The sequence below is a fragment of the Drosophila sechellia genome, chromosome X (genome assembly GCF_004382195.2).
Source record: "Drosophila sechellia strain sech25 chromosome X, ASM438219v1, whole genome shotgun sequence".
Taxonomy (NCBI): domain Eukaryota; kingdom Metazoa; phylum Arthropoda; class Insecta; order Diptera; family Drosophilidae; genus Drosophila; species Drosophila sechellia.
Window position 1 is genome coordinate 13,711,578 of NC_045954.1, and position 16,910 is coordinate 13,728,487.

General features: G+C 35.8%; 1 protein-coding gene across 4 annotated transcripts in view; it reads right to left on the bottom strand.

Annotated features, from left to right (window-relative positions):
• The window catches only part of LOC6618473 (sal-like protein 1), a 111,118-nt gene that overhangs the window by 12,356 nt on the left and 81,852 nt on the right, over positions 1-16,910 (bottom strand). Inside the window, exons 6-8 of one of the 4 annotated variants that reach the window (XM_032724393.1) lie at positions 6,768-7,563; positions 6,618-6,701; positions 2,064-6,050 (exon numbers count right to left, since the gene is read on the bottom strand). The exons of 2 other annotated variants lie outside the window; for them this stretch is intronic. In XM_032724393.1, coding sequence (XP_032580284.1) covers positions 5,899-6,050; positions 6,618-6,701; positions 6,768-7,563 — 1,032 coding nt within the window. In that variant the 3' untranslated portion in view covers positions 2,064-5,898. Of the gene's footprint in view, positions 1-2,063; positions 6,051-6,617; positions 7,564-16,910 lie in introns of those variants that run through there. One more of the 4 variants, XM_032724392.1, reaches the window with a different exon arrangement.

The following is a 16,910-nucleotide window of genomic DNA, read 5'->3' on the forward strand; positions in this document are numbered from 1 at the left end:
TTATTCATTTGTCGTTATAGTTGCTGTTTGTTCTTGTTGATTACAGTTAGTTAATTAATTAAAAAAATACGCTTCAATTAAAAAATATAAGTCGATTGTAAACATTTTCTATGTGTGTACGTAATGCATTTGTAAAGCATTTCCTACGCAGCCATTATGTTGTCTGTTTTCCATATTTCTATGTATATCAACTTTTTCAACACTTTTTTGTAAATTAGATTTGTGTTTAAATATTGGTACTATTGTTGTTTGCTGTTGCAGTTGTTGTATATATTTGGTTGTATATAATATATATATCTAGATATATACTGAGCGTTATATGCATATATAAATATTGTTTGTTGCTTGTTTCTGTTCTGCTGTTCTGTTCATTCATTAGTTATATTGTATTGGAAGAATCTGTGTTTACCCTGAGCACTTTTTCTGCTAGAACAAATTGAAAATGAAAAATTGAAAACGAAAATATGATTGCAAAAAATGTCTATGCCAAAAATGAAAACCGAAACGAACTTTTTAAAAGGTTCTCTTGCCGAAACTTGCAATTTTTGTTCATTTGATTTTATATATTATACTGAGTTGGAATTTGGTTTTGGGAATTTAGTTAGGTAATTTTGCATAACTGTTTTGGTTGCTTTTCTTTAATTATTTATTGATTCCGTTCTTCGTCTTTTTTTTCCGTTTTTGTGTGCCAAAGCTTTTCTCTAGGTCTAAGTTTGTCGATCGAATTTCGCTTGGAATCGTTTTCAAAACGAACTGAAAACATTTGTATTACAGTAGGTTGAGTATGTAAATGTTGCTAGTATGCATTGTATGTATATAGATTTATATAAATTCGACTTGTATGCAATTCTAGCGTAATTGTTAATTAACTTTATTCTCCCTCGATACCATCATGTTCTCCTCTCAACTGCTATTGCTGTACAAGTTGAAGCTTCCATTTAGGCATATGTATATATATCCTAGGGATTTGGGGGGTGTGTGTGTGTGTGTGAGTGTGTTGTGTCCGTGTCTGTGTGTGTGTGTATTTATATAGGTTCATATATAAATATCCTTACTTTCGCTTTTCCAAATACTTTGTATACATATATAATTTTGTATTGTTTTTGTTTTCTTGTTGCTATTGTGTTTCTTGTTCTTGTATATATAATTTTAAATTCCTGTTTCCTTTAAAATGCATTTTTGCAGTTACGCCTAATGATATTTTTCTTTTTCATTTATCCATTTATTTTAAGGGCTTTTTCTGTGCTGGGAACTAAAGGTAGAACCTAAAGCAGAAATCTTTAAACAGAAGCTGAATATCTCAATATATATGTTTATATATGTACGCTGCTTCTATGTGGGTGCTTTAGGTGCCTTTAAAGATATATTTAATGTATCGATATCCTTTCATTAACTTTAGGGTTTTCCAAAAATTTTGAAACTAAATCTTTTGGAAACTAGAAGAAGCTAAATTAATTTTGAGTCTCTCGTTTCTATTTAGGCCTAAAAGTTCTTTACTCGTAAAATTTCCACTAAAAATTTGTGTTAGCATTGATTTGATCCAAAAGTTCTTTCTTCTCTCTTTTTTTTACATAATTAAAAAAAAAACTGGCAACATTTGGACAACTAAAACCATAAAAGGAAACGAACAGAAAGGAGAAATTAAAAAGAAACTAAATTAAAAACAAACTGTGTGTCGATTTTTTCGTTTGCTTGGGGTCAATTGGCAATTTTGTATATTTTGCTATATGTTTATTAATTATTTTGTTTTGCTGTTGTCAAGGAACTTGTTAGAAATTTTTATTCTTGTTGCTGCTGTTTGATGGCTTGTTGAAATATTAAAAATAAAAATATAATTGAAACACAAATTAACGTTTATGGGGGAACCAAACTAAGGAACTTTTGATCACAACTTAAGCGCTAAGCAAATCAAATCTTATCAACTAAACTTAATGAGTAGTAAAACCATTTAAAATGAGGGCAAATGAAAATGCACACACAATGAATTTTTCAATGATATGTGAAAAGTTTTGGATGAGTATAATCATGAGAAAATGAAAGTTGAACGAAGAAAAAAAGGCCAAAAGTTTTATGATTTTTTTTATTTTCATTTCTTTTGTTTATCCACTTAGGCTCCTGTCACTGTTTATTTTCGTCTGTTGATTTTGAATTTAAATTTAATCTTTGACATGTGTGTTTGACATGTTATTTTGTTTCTCTGGTCGGTTGGCTTAGTTACTTTTCTCATATAGCTTACAAATTCATTGTGTCCTGGCTGAAAATCATTTTACAAAATAATATGCGTTTGGGTAATACATTACAGAACAGAAAGTAGTTCGAACTTATCAATGAAATAAACAAAAATATATCAATTTGTTGCCACGTTTTTTAGTTAAAATGGTTTGTTTTGTTGCTAAAGCTAAATAAATTTCATATAAGTTGGTATAATAATAATAACATTTCGCTTAAACATTTAGAACTAAATGTATATATATATATATATATATATACATTCATATATATTCACGTAGGTTTATATGTATTAAAAAAAAAAATTAATAAGAGACACAGAGCATGAAACATTGTGTGTATGTATGTGAGAGTGTTTTTGTGGGGGTTGTTTTCAGTGCATTATTTAATTAACGAAAAAAAAAATAGCGAAAAAAATTGTTTCCATTGAAATCGAAGCCCCCAACCCCCGCCCGTCCTTGTCCACCCTTTGTCTACTCATGTTTCCTTGGAATGTTTTGGTTTTCATCGCTTTTCGATTTTCCCTGTTTGGTTTTCTGCGGCGGCTGTGCAAAGATTTTTTGGTCTGGCTGTGCCGAAAATAATATCAATTGTTTCCCCATTTTTGGTTTCTAACTTCCCCCACTGAAATGCAATTAAAATTATCGAGAAAGCTTTTGGTTTTTAATATAATTATTTATCCATTACTTGTATCGTTATTAATTGTTTTATAATTTTGTTTCTAAAAGGCCGAAAATCACAATTTTGTTTTGCTTTCTTTTTCTTCATTTGTTCCTAAAGGTTAAATTTTGTTTTTCATTACGCTTGATTATGTTGGATAATTGTTAATGCAGATATCCGTTGTGTTTGCTTTCGTTTGAACATCACAATTATTGAATTGATGCCGGTTGCTTCTACTCTCCTAAAGTCCTCTAATACTGCATGAGAAAAGTAAGCCAACAACAAAGGTGAAAAATGGCAACGCTTTTCCTCGCTTTTCCAAAATGCAAAGCAAATAATTCTCCTCCCCTCGATTTTTTATGTTTTTGGTTAAATATTTTGTTATCCATTAATTATTTACTATTCATGTAATGCTATCACAGCCAAATGGTTTAATCCAAAAGTTTTTGTGTTTGTTTCAGTTTTTCCATTTTTTGTTTCTTGCCAAAAGTTTTTTTTATTTTTTGGTTTAAAATTTAGAATTTTGAATTTTGTCTAACGTGCTTTGTGTGCGTTTGTTGTTGCCTCTTTTTCATAATATTTTTATATTTAAAAATGTTTTTAAGTTTTTTATTCATTTTTTTTGTTTGTTTTTGCAGCTTGCTGTTCCCAATCCGTTGCCAAAAATCGAAAAAAAAATCTTTGCCCCAACCGCAGAAACGAGTTATTGATTTCCCCTCGATTTTCACGCTTAGCCCCAGCGACAAAAGATATTCACAAGCTTCCTTGGTTTTTATAGATAATTTTTGTTTTCGTTTGTTTATAATTTTGAGATCGATTTGCATTTCTTGTTGTTTCGTTTGCTGTTGTTGCCGGGCTAATCACCTAATTGGGTGGAAAAGGACTTTTCAGCGAGGATCTGCGGAGCTTCGGGTTTCGATTAAGCCAAAGTGGAGAATTCGTGATAACGTGATAACACAAAAAATCTATAATTACTTATTTAACGCTTGGGTATATGTAAGCTTTTCCATTTGCTTTAGTTTCTAGCACAAATTCATTATCGTAAAGCCTAAGGGGTGTGGTTTTTCAAAGCAAAGTAAACTTGGTTGGGTGAGTGGTGCAAAAAAAAAAAAAAACAAACTATCGAAATTATGTGAGTTTTTGCGTCAAGAACTTTAATGGGTCATCTTAAAGCCAAATGTTGTTTTCATCGCTACAGCTACCCTTAGTTGGTATTCCTAGTGTGTTTTTCCCTCTACTACTCATATACATATATATATTTTTTTGGTTTATGTATAAGGTTTTTATAAATATCGTTAAGATCACAGATATTCTATGTAATTCTGCTGCTGCTGCTTTTCATTTACTCATTTTTTCATTTTCCTCAAATTTTATCTGAATTCCAAAAATGTCACTTTTATCGCTTTCTGCATCTGGTTTATATAGATATATAAATATTGTATATAGATATATGTATATGTTACTGTATAATAAGTTCTGTGAGTGTATAATATACGCGTGTGTGAGCGAGGGGATCGGGGGACTAAGTTGCACTAACTCACTATCGAAAAGAGTCCTCTATATAGCGATTCGATCTGTAGCCGATCAGCCTGTGCCTGTCTGTGTTAGCTTCTTTCTTGTGTCTTAGTGTGTTTTTGGGATATGTATGTTCTACTGCGTTCACTTGCGCAAAACTAAAAACCGAAGACGCACAAAAGAATGCTACACTTAATGCATTGGTGAATTGTTGAATCGGTGTGTTGGTGTATTGATGTTTTTGGGATACCCGAGTTCACTTTGCTTTTACTTGAATTGAAAATTTGAGTTGGTGTTTTGGATTGTGGGGGGTGCTCACCAGTTCACTTTGCTTTTACTGATTTTGAGTGTGTTCTAGTTTCGATCGGGGACAGGGATTATGTATACTTTAAGCTACTTTAACGCATTATTATCATCATCAACATTCTACGTTATCGGATCCTTCGGCTTCGGCTGCTACTTAAAAAGTTACATCACGTGTGTTCACTGTTCTTTTCATTACGTTTACGTTTATGTTTATCTTTATCGTTAATCGCTATCGTTAGCATTACTAAATCGTATTCAATTAGATCAATTTTATCATGTATAGTTAGCAATTTTTTATGTTTTTAATATTTTTGTAAATTTCTTTTCAATTTTTTTTGCGCTTTTTCATTCTTGCCTATATGTCTTACATTCTCTAACATATACTTTGAAAAATATATATATCATATATATATATATTTTTTTTTGTTTTATTTTTCTTTATCTTTTTATTAGATTCCTGCTACAACTCTCTCACGCTGCGCTTTAGCTGTTTTCCTGGGTAGAAAAAACGTTTCTCTCTTTTCTTGCCATCCAAAAAGAAGGGATAAATCTTTCCCTATCATTTCTTCTCATCTGTCTACAAGGACAGATCCTGTATCATCAAAAAAAAAAAAACAAGTTCGCTTCTTGGTATAAACTTCAACAATTCGACAATATGCTGCTATATAATTATTGTATATAATGTATATATTAATATAGATGATTTGTATATATATTGGGATATATATATACGGTTATAGCCTGCTCTATTGTGTGTGTGTGTGTTTTGTTGTGTTCGTGTTGGTGTTTTGCTGTCTCTTTCCTATTTGCTAGAGTTTCTGCTTGCCCAAAACTTTCAGAACTGATGCCTCGTTTACATAATTAATAAAATATATACATATGTATATACATGGATTCAACGGTATATACATATATGTGGGTGTGTGTGCATTTGTGTATTGTTGTGTTGGTCTCTTCTCCTCCTCTTCCATCTTCCTCTTCATTTTCATCCTTAAGTAAGTCAAAGTTCTTGTTGGATCGTCCTCATCAATTGTTGTTGTAGTTGAAATTGTTGGTGTTGTTGATGTTGTTGTTGGTGTGTTGCAAATAGTTTGCGTTGTTATTGTGGTTGTTGTTGTTATTGTTGTTATTATTATAGTAGTAATAATAGTAATAATAATAATTTAATAACAAACTAAAATCGTTTCACTATTGCGGCAACTCATCCTTTGTATCGACCGGGCTGCTGGGTGACAAAAACTTGCGCACGTACTTGGGAAAATGCGTTTTCTCGTGCGCCTTGAGTATCGTTGAGCGCGAGAAAGTTTTCCCGCACATATTACATCTGAACGGCCGTTCGCCTAAAATGCGATTTCCCAAAAAATTGAAGGAAATCGAGGAAATACGTATAGATATAGATAAAATTGCTAATGTACACACAAATTTCAGATGGGGGATGATAATGATAGGGCCTAATCTAATAACATGTGTTGCTCTTGAAAAAAGCAAAATATTTTAATGGTTATTAATTTATTGAATTTATTGGTCTATGTTTATACTTTAATAAGCTTCAAAATCTGTAAACGTGGAGATATTTTTATTATAAATCCGAAAACATCTTTGGAAAAGTAGTATTACAATACTAGTGTTACCTATATATAGAAATTGCCCAGTATTTCAAATAATTGGTACATTGGAATTATGGAACATTATTAATTGGAACATGTCAGTTTTTTTATTTTGAGGTATTTTAACATATGAAATAAGGCAACAGGTAGTATACGCGATTTGGAATTTATATTACGTATACGTTTTTTTTTAATGAAACAATAAAAATTGACTGATCAAAGAAAAAAGTGTGAAAAGGGACTTCTGGGCTATATATGATATATGCATTTCAGGGGCAACTTTTAGAACTATAGACTTACCGGTGTGCACGCGACAATGATCTTTCATGTGGTGGCGCAGCTTAAATGCTTTGCCACAAAACTCACATTTAAATGGTCGATCACCTGTATGTACCGACAAATGCGTGATCAGTGATGTAACATCGGGAAAACTTTTAGCACAGAACTTACACATGACAACACTATTCGGATCACTGGACGCGGCGCCCAGCAGCGCCGCTGACTGCGATTGTGCAGCGGCCGCCGCTGCTGCTGCGGCGGATGTGGATGGCGACAAGGAGCCGGAGGTGGCGGTACCGCCACCGCCACCACAGCCGCTGCTGCCGCTGCCACCCGTTGCCGCTGCAGCCCCCGAGCCACTGCCACTTCCGCTGCCGAGCATTAGGCCACCACCGTTTCCGGCGGAAGTTGCCGAGCGGGACAACGAACCCTGGCCGCCGCTACCGCTTCCGCCGCCGGAGCTTGCCTCCAGGCAGCCCGTCAAACTCTGGAACGTACAGCCGGTGCTGGCCAACGAGAGGGCCGCCTCCATGTCGATGCCAAAGGCGGCGGCCAATGCCGCCACCTGCTCCTGTGTATCGCTGCCGGAAGTGGCCGCCATGGCGGCGGCGTTCATCTGAAAGGCGAATGGCGATGGTAGGCCGGCGGCGGCCATGTTGAGATCGCCCAGCAGATGCGAATGGAGCAGAGCCGTGGTGGTTGGTTCGCGATACTCGAGCGTCTTCAGCGAGTGCGTCAGCAGGTGGCGGGTGAGTTTCGATTGGTTGGGGAAGGCCGAGCGGCAGTAGATGCACGGAAACATGTGCAGGGGCGGCGGCGGGGGGCTGTGTGGGGGCTGCTGCTGTTGCTGCTGATGCAGCAGGGCGGCTGCTGCGGCAGCTGCTGCGGCCGCTGAGCCACCGCCCGCCCCAACACCCACAGCGTGTGGTGGGGGCTGTTGTTGTTGGTGGGGCGATTCGGACGTTTCCTGGAACAGACACCAAACAAAAATCCAACATCAACTTCTTTACTTGCTTTTCTTTCGATTTTTTTTTTAGTTTTTATATATTTTTTTTTGGTTTGGTATTTTTTCTATGGTTTCGGTATTTTTCGCTTTGGATTTTTTTCAGTTTCAGTTTTTGCTGGCAATCGATTTGAATCTCTAGTTTTAGCATCGCCTCTCTGCTGGTCTTGAATTTTTGCTTTTCTTCGTTTTCTTTGTCTTTGGCAAAACTAGTATTTTTCTAACGGAAACCAAAAAAATAATCATACAATTATTTGTTTACTTGGAGTGAGTGAGAGAGAGAGAGAGAGTAAGAGAGAGAGAGAGAGAGTTATATATAGGATGTTCCAAACTAAGACAACGTAAATTATGCATTTAAAAAGAAGATAATCACAGAGTATTTACTTCAGCAACTTGCTCTCCTTACTTCACTGTCGGTAAAATAAATCAGCGTTGGAACTCTAGTATTTTAGTTGTACATGAGCGTGGGAGAGATAGGTAAAAGGAAAATTAGGAAAAAAAAAAACAAATTACAAACTTTACAATTGTCGAGAAAAAAAAACAGAAAATTAAGGAACTGAAAACGAAATCAATGAATCAATGTCATCAGAGAAGAAGAATGGAAAACTTAGGGGCCTCGCAGGCCCTGCAATGCTCTCCTCCGGCTCTGCGCCTCTCCCTACTCCGCCAGATTTGGGTCTGGACCAGTTCTTGGCCCGTGGACCAGGCCGAAACCTTGGCCGAGTTCTTCAAACGTGTCTCAAACCGTTGGATGGATGCCAAAAAAACAAGAGGGGGTTTCAGCATTTGACTATCGTTGTGTATTTCGCTTGTTGTTTTTCATTTTCATAGTTATTGCTTTACAAGAATTGCATTAACAAAGTATCTGGTATTTATATAATTTTCGGTATTTTGGTACTTTTTTGCTTTTTTTTTGTTTTCAAGAAGTTGAATTTCGATTTTTGTTTGGGCGTTGTTCGAAAAACGTCGCATAATCGTACGTTAGATATTGATAAAGCTTTTTCATTGCTTTCTTTTTTGATTTCGGTATTACATTTAGCTTTTTGTGTTTTTTCTTTTTAAATATAGTTTTTGTTTGTGTAAACTTATTGTTAAAATTTGTTTTGTTTTGTTTTGTGGTTTTTTTTTGCTTAAATTTGACGTTTTGACCAAGATTTTGATCAAATTTGGAACGCGGTACGCTTTATCGATTTAAAAGTTTAAATTTGGTTGAACAGTGATTTTTTTTCGTACTTCAATTGGATTGTCAAATCAAAAACAAAAACTTTAGGGTTCGGGCTTGTTCATTCGTCTGGCAACCAGACGAAAGTAAAAACTTTACTTAACTAAATAAAAAAAAGAGCTATTCACCACGCACACCTTGCATACATCTTCTAGTTCGTTTAATTGGGTTCTTTTGAAAATTTGGAAAAAAATGGTATCATTTTTGCCTGATTTGACAATTTAGCGCACGAAAAAAATCAATACAAATTAAAATGGTTAATCTGTACATAAATGTCCATAAATGCTTAAACAAAAAGAATACAATTTTGAATAAAAAACAAAACGAAAAAAAAAACATACAAAATTTTGGGTTATTGGAGAAAACAAACTCGGGGGGCCAAATCGTGTTTTTTGTGTTTTTCAAATTTCGTGTGGTTCAAAAAGTCTCAAATCAAAACAAACAAAATATGCAATTGAGATAAGTTAAATCAAATCAGTGGCTTTACTTAACTATTTTCAAGAAGTTTTTCCATATTCCGCACTCTTTGATCGCATTAAACTCAAATGGTCGGATTTTACAGAAAAAAAAACACAAAAATAAAAGGCACATTGACTCTAACGAATGGTTATACAAGTCATGGGAAATGTTCATTCAGCACAGCCATGTTCAAAAAACGCAGATCAACTTCTTGACAATGTCAATATTATCAAATCAAAATAAATGTTAAAAAACAATCAACATTTTTCTTTTTTCTTATCACTTTTTTTTATACTTAATTTTTTTCTTTTCAGTGTCTTCATTTATTTTCTTATTTTTTCTTTGCAAATATATGGCACAACGAAAAACAATAAAAAAAAGTGCAACAAAAGGCAAGAAAGTAGGAGATAAAGGTAATGGAAATGAAAAAACAAGTAAGGACGGAAAATGAAAACAAGTGAGAACGGAATTTCGGATGCGGATTCGAAAATCCATTTAGCCCAGAAGCTAAGAAACCTGCGCACAAAGTTCTATATCCTTGTGGTTGGACAAAGGGGAACGATCGAGTTTCCATATCTTATACATAGGTGGCACAGTTGCAGTTGAGTCAGGTATTACATACATTAACTTAGGCGTACGCATGTACAGTACGTGTGGTATGTATATATACCTAGAGAAAGAGACAGATCTTCAGACTTATACGTATGGTATATGGTATGGTATCATCAGGAGTCACAACATTTAGTTCAAAAGTTCAGGTAACTAAAAAATCGACCAACGGAACAACCAAACACACATTTAAAACACACATACGTAATCCTTTCGATTATCGATAATCGATATCCGATGTCTTTAATTCAGTAGAGCACAACAACAACGATAAATGATATGGAAGGAAACAGAGGCATATATTATGTATACATACGAGTAGGTTTTATATAGTAAACACAAAAATGTAACGACAGACAGAAAGAGAGACAGACAGAGCGATTGGGTTAATAATTAGAAAGAGATAGAGTAAGAAATAGAGCTGAGAATTGAAGAAACCAGAGAAATTAAATAAAAGTACACAACATCAATTCCAAAAGAGTCAGAGAGAGAGAGAGACAGACAATAAGAGCATAGAGCACAATAGGTAAAAAACATAAAATATATCTAGGAACATAAAAGTACACACATTGAATAAGTTAAAGTCCATCAGCCAAAAGTATAAGTGAAAATGTTAACAAAAAGGATTAACAATAAATGATAATGATTACAAGTTTTCAGCTTTTTCTTTATTTGAGCAATTAAATTAATTTAAATTTGACAATTTAACAGTTTCTTTTAAAAAACTTTTAGAACTCGGGCATCGATTATTTTATTTCGAATTAATGATTGGGCAAAATTGAAATCATTTCTTTGACTGCATTTAAATAGATTTTCCTTGAAAAATTATAGTCACCTTAATTGTTTGATTCAAGTGAGAAAGTTGCAAAAAATCGTCAAAGGACACACATATTATTTAATGCCCAACGAGCATTCGAAAATCGAACTATCAACAATAGATTTTTAACAAAAAAAAAAAAAAGTGAAAAAAACACACACACATTGGCTAAGTAAAACACGTAGTAATGATTAATTAAGGAAATGAACGATAACAAAAACGAAAATATACGTTTATAGAGAGAAATGAAAGACATTTAGCTTATGGAAAAATAGAACACACACATTTACCATTTACATAAACGAACAACGAACGAACGATTTATGGTAAAAGCGTTCCACATTTAGATAATACATATATATCGTTGAAAAAATAGTATTATATAGTATGTTGGTCGAGTGTGATTTGTGGGTGTGTGTGAGCGTGGCATGTTGGTGTGTATGTGTGAGTTAGTTCGATTTAGTTTTCTATAATTTGATTCAGAATTTTTTATTTCTATATTTTTTCTTTCTTTTTTTTTTTTTTGGTTGCATTTCTTGACAGTGATTTCTTTTCTTGTGGTTTTGTTTATACTTTTTTTGCGGTTATGTAGTTTAAAAAACACCAAAAGCGCTTTAGTACGATTCTTTGTTTTGGTTGATAAATTAATGCATTATATATATATATATATTTAGGTATATATATCTCGGTTATCAATTGCACAACGTTCAGATCTGGACCCCTCTCTTGTTTTATTTGATGGAGAATTTGTGGTTTCTTTTATATTGCTGTACCGTATTCGTATTGATTAATTATATTAAAAGCACAACACACAGTTTGACACATTGATAATATCGATATAGATAGAGACAGAGAGACAAATAGATCGAGAGAGACAGATAAAGTGACACACAGAGCGAGAGCGAGACAGAGAGTAAGTTTGAGACAAAGATAACAAGTTATAGCAAAATATTACATTTACAAGTTTGGTTTCAAGTGAAATCAAATAAAAAGGGCTTACAACAAAGGACTGCATCGTTTCAGCTAATTGTAATTGTAATGCAAAGAAAGGAAATAAATCGATTTATAAGGCTGGAAATCGGGGAATCGAATATATATATATATAAGTGGGTACGGTCCAAATTTTGTGCAGCGAATTTCGTTCTCATTTACAGTTTTTAGTTTGTCAAATTTTTCGGTTATAGGGGGATTTTAGTTCAATTTTCTCACAAAGCGCAAAATTAAAATAGAATCTTCTGTTATTTATGTTTCTGTTTTTTTTTTTAGCTTAGCTTGGCCAAAATGTTTGTAGGATGTATGATTTCCATTTTATGGGCTTTATAACACATGCAGTATATACAAAAAAAAAATAAATAAAAACTTAAGGATTCTAAAAAACAATAGATGGGTGTGCATTAGTGTGGGTGAAATAGCGATCTTAAAGCTATGTAAACTGAAAGTTTAGTAGGGCTGTTGTTGCAGTTACCTATGTATATGTTTCTTTTAACACTATTTACAAAACTAAATTGCGTTGTTAACATAAAGTGCCCATTGCAATGCATGAATACCAATTGCCCGCAGCCTTCGGCGATTCTCAAAAGTTTCCCCATAAATTTAATTGAGCTCAGCTGCTTGCAGGATGGGTTTTCCTTTCTTTTTTTTTTGGGTTTTGTTGCTTTAACGGAGATTACTCGACCGATGCACCAGTAACTTACATCCACTGATGTTGCGTGATTTCTGCCGGCAAAAAACAGGCAGCAGGCAGCAAACAGGCCACCAAATAAACAAACTTTCCATTAGCCAAATTGCAGTTTCGGCCTCTCCCGCTCTTGCCAGCAGCGGATTATTGAATAACCCCAGTGCAGGGTCCACCAAATCTGGGTCACCACAAGCACAAATGCCAAATAGAAGAGCGCAAAAAATTCGAAATGCGAAATGGTAAAGGGGATTAGGATGGCAGCGAAATGGGGAAATGGCCAAGAAGTAGCGCCCTAAGTCGATGAACCGCTTCGATATGGGAGACGAGTTCAACGAGCCTAGGCCTAGCCTAATGGAGTGATTATCTGGTCCTCCACACCTCCACTTCCTTTCGAGCTACCCCGATTTTCACCGATTTTCTCAGATTTTCCCAAATGCCCCAGACGCACTCCACATCTGATGCCTCTGCTGTTGTCACATTGCAGTTAATGTCCTGCGTTGTACACTTGAAGAAAATGTGATTGAACTTTGCCAAGCTAACCAATCTGAAATTCAGTAGATTGCTAAGTATGTTTGCCCACGAAACACTGATTGACTGAAGGTCACAGTATGAAACTTATGGAGTTACGAGGAATTCCCTTTTCCAATGTGCATCGAAGTCATCAACGTCTGCACCGCTTTGGTCGTCTTGAGGACCGACTTCGTCGTCATCATCATCATCGTCATCGCCATCGTCATCGTCATAGTCGTGTCGTCGCCGCAATAATACCATAATCAAATATCGATCGATGTGCGTCTGGTTTCGGCTGCCCCTTTGGCTTGCTTCTTTTTCTACGAAAAATTTTCGACGGTCGTCGGCCTTTTCTTGTTCATTTTGATGCCGTATTGCGGAGCTTTAAGCCATCGGCCTCAACCTCCCACCCATCGTCCTCAACCTCGACCTCCCCACTTTTTGCCCCAGCCCGTCACATTTTAATAAAAGCAAATTTTTAATGAAAACTCTCTTGGGTTTGCCTTGCCTTTTTATGCAGCCACGAGAGCCGTACACCCAACCATATATACACGTATATACATACATACATATATATATATATATATACAATTTCAGCTGGTTTGTTTGCATTTGGTGCGCTTAATTATTTTCCTTTTTTGTGTTTTTTATTTTTATTATTTTTTTTTGAAGGTCCCTTTTCATTGCAATCAAAAAATAGACGCAATAGATGACGCATATAACGCATCTGGCAAATATTGCGGAAACTCATAGAACTTTGGTCTGCTGGGCGGGCGAAAAGCGGAAGCGACTATTTCAAATATTCCGCAACTCTCCGTTTTTCGTAATATTTTTGCACAAATTATTATGTATTGTTATAATTCCTTTTTTATTTCGCATTTTTGTGAGCCCTTTGGAGTGTTTGCATTGATATATACATACATATATATATATAAATATGGTGTTTTGCCTTTTCCATATAAATACAAATATATATTTTTATTTGTGTTCTTGCATTTGGTGTCTTTTTCCGCTTTTTTTCGTGTTTTTTCGCGGAAGTGGCAATCTCTGCGCGTTTCGCTGATTTTTTGTATTACAACAAATATGTATAAAATAGATATGTATTTGCGAACAAAGCAAACAGTCCAAGCAGGCAACCCGATGACGAACCCACTCCAAACGAGACAGAAGTCAGACCTCAAAGAGTTTCGCATTGTTGCAGATGCAGATGAAAGTTCAAGAGCAACTGGGCGGTGACCCCGATAGGTCATAAGTTGCAGTATTGGACAAATACTTCACTTTTTGGTGAAATTCCAAAGTATAACTACCTCTCTAAAACTCACCCGATGAAAAACTATCGAAACCCAATGATTACTATCTTAGATACTCCCTCTTTATCTTAAAGATACATATGTAGTTCCTGAAATCGAATTTTGTTTCTAAAAATCCGATTTGCTTACCTTCAAGGCAATTTGCATTTTTTATTGAAAAGGCTTAAAGTCGGCGAGGCTATTAGCAGTTTTGTAGCTTCAATTCCCCCTTATTTAAGCCGAAATAAAAACCGGGTAAATCGGCAAGGGGCGCACCGAGTCGGGGGGGGCGTGGCCAGGCAGATGGGGTAAAGGACGGAGGAGGGGCCGCCCACCAAAAAGCACTTGAAAAACTTTGCAATCAACGCAGCGCGGCGCATCGAGCCCTGATTACAATGCCGCGGCAGAGAAGTCGACGTCGCCGTTGCAGCGCCAAATGTGCAATGTGCGTGAGGGGGTGGGGCACAAAAAGGGGAGCGAACTGAAAGGGGGGTGTGGCGGTTGGGGCTCCTGCTGCCCCACACACAATGCAATATATTTTCGCTTTGGCATTTGTTGCGTTTTGGCAGCATTTTTTCTTGTTGACTCTTATTCTTTTTTTTTCGCTCTTTTCGTATATTTGTTTGGATTTCCGCTGCCTCACAAAAATCTTTTTTTGCGGTTTTTTTTTGTTTTTTATTTTTTTTTTTTGTGCATTGCATGATTGACAGTTGCCAGGCATTGATGGAGGCTTAGAGTGATGGGGTGGATGGGGTGCCGGGTGAAAGGGGGAGGGCTCCCCCTCAAGGCCCAAACCCCAGCGACAATACCTAAATGCATTCAGTCAAAAGTTGTGCGAAAGCCTCCGAATAAAAATATTAAAAAAAATATATGGATATCCCCGGCATTTATATACAAACATAAACAAATCCATGTGGATGCGAACAGTGGCGGTACAAAAATTAGGCACCCGAAACTCGAACTCTTCTATTTTGAGCAAAAAGTTAATAGTAACGAATTAAGTACATTAAGTTTATTAAATGTTAAAGCTGAGCATTCGTTTCGATTAAAATCTGTCCAAAAGTTTATATATTTGTCAAAAAGCAGCCAGTAACTTCGCTTATTTTGGCAAGCTCAATTGATATTTTAATAATTTAAGTGACATATAATTTAATTCTTTGTTTAAATTCTGCCAATAACTCGCTTTTTAATATATTTCGAGCAACTATTGACACTTGTGTCTTCGCATTCCTAATATTTCCGCCTTGCTTGTCTCTGTAGCAGCGTTCATATTACGCATACGCAATGTGGACGGCAAACAAACAACGCAAACGCTGACAAGGGCAGGTGATGGTGGAGCGGGAGGGGGTTGGGGCTGGAGCTCCACAGGGGGTGGGGGCGGACTCATAAAATGCAAGCACAGCAGCGGCGACAGTTGAGAGGGCCAGCCTAAAGGTATGCTATGAAAAAATTGCATAAGAGCTGCAGCAGCTCGAAAAACGAGAGGCAAAAAAAATATGAGGAACGCATTTGTTTCAAAATTAAATACTCATGTGTGTGGTAGTGTGTGTCCGTGTAGAAAAGAAAGCAAAAAGTAAAAGAAAGCAAAAGTTGTTGGTTCTGTGCGTTGATTTTTGTTTTTGTTTTTGTTTTGGTTTTGCTTTTGCCTTTGTTTCACTGCAGCTACCCTCCTTATAATCATTTCTCCCCCTTTCGCGCCACCGCGAAGAAAGGGCCAAAGAGAACGGAGAAAGGAGTGCAGCGCAGGCCAGAAAAAAAAGAAAGTGTAAAAGCAAAAGTATTTATTATGCGGCAATGGCTTGGAGAGGCCTACAAGAGGCCTGCACAACATCAGAGTCAACGAATTGCAGCGCACAAAGTCGCCTATCTACACACACACACACACACACACAACGAAAATCAAACCATTTTAAATGTTGGGGTAAATATCGTTATATAGTTAGAAGACTCTTTTAAATATTCATATTATTTACTTGCTTGAAAATCATCATGTTGGTTTGTTGGAGATGCATACACATATACGATAAATACCACGTAATGCTCCAGACTTCCTTAAAAGTTTATCTAGTTAAGCTATAGAAAAATGCGAACCTTTATCCTCATTGACAAACAATTCCAATATTGGAAAATGGGAAAATACATATGACTAAGTTTTACATACATTAAAGTTATTTAACAGGTATACGAAAATATTGTGGAATTTTAATTAAATATATGCTTGATAAGCATATTCCCTGACTTTTAATTTCTTTAATCGCAAAACTTTCATCTTGAATGCATTCGTAGACTGTAAACTTGCGGCGAGTCAACATTACATTTTAATTTTCAAGCTTTTTTTAGGTGCTCTTGCATTTTTGACAACATTTCCGCTGGCTTGGCCCATCTGGGGCCTGTCATCCAGCTTTTGCCACCCCGAAATTCGCCCTTAAACTCGTCAAGCGTTGCAACAAAGTGCGTTATGCATATATAAAATCTTTTTTTTTCTTGCTGCCTTTTTCCACTGCACTGAAGTAGGAAAAGCTGGCAGAAGAGGCTAGAAAACATAAGAAAAACGACAGTGGCTACTCGTGTTCCTTTTGCTTTCATTCTCCTATTTTTCGTCTTTTTTTTTGTGTGTTTCAGGCCAACATTTTACGCGTATATCCTTGCTGACGAAAAATTTCGCTTAAAAAGAATGAGTAGATGGCGCGGGAGGCGGGGAAAAATGTAATGTGAAAATATATTTGC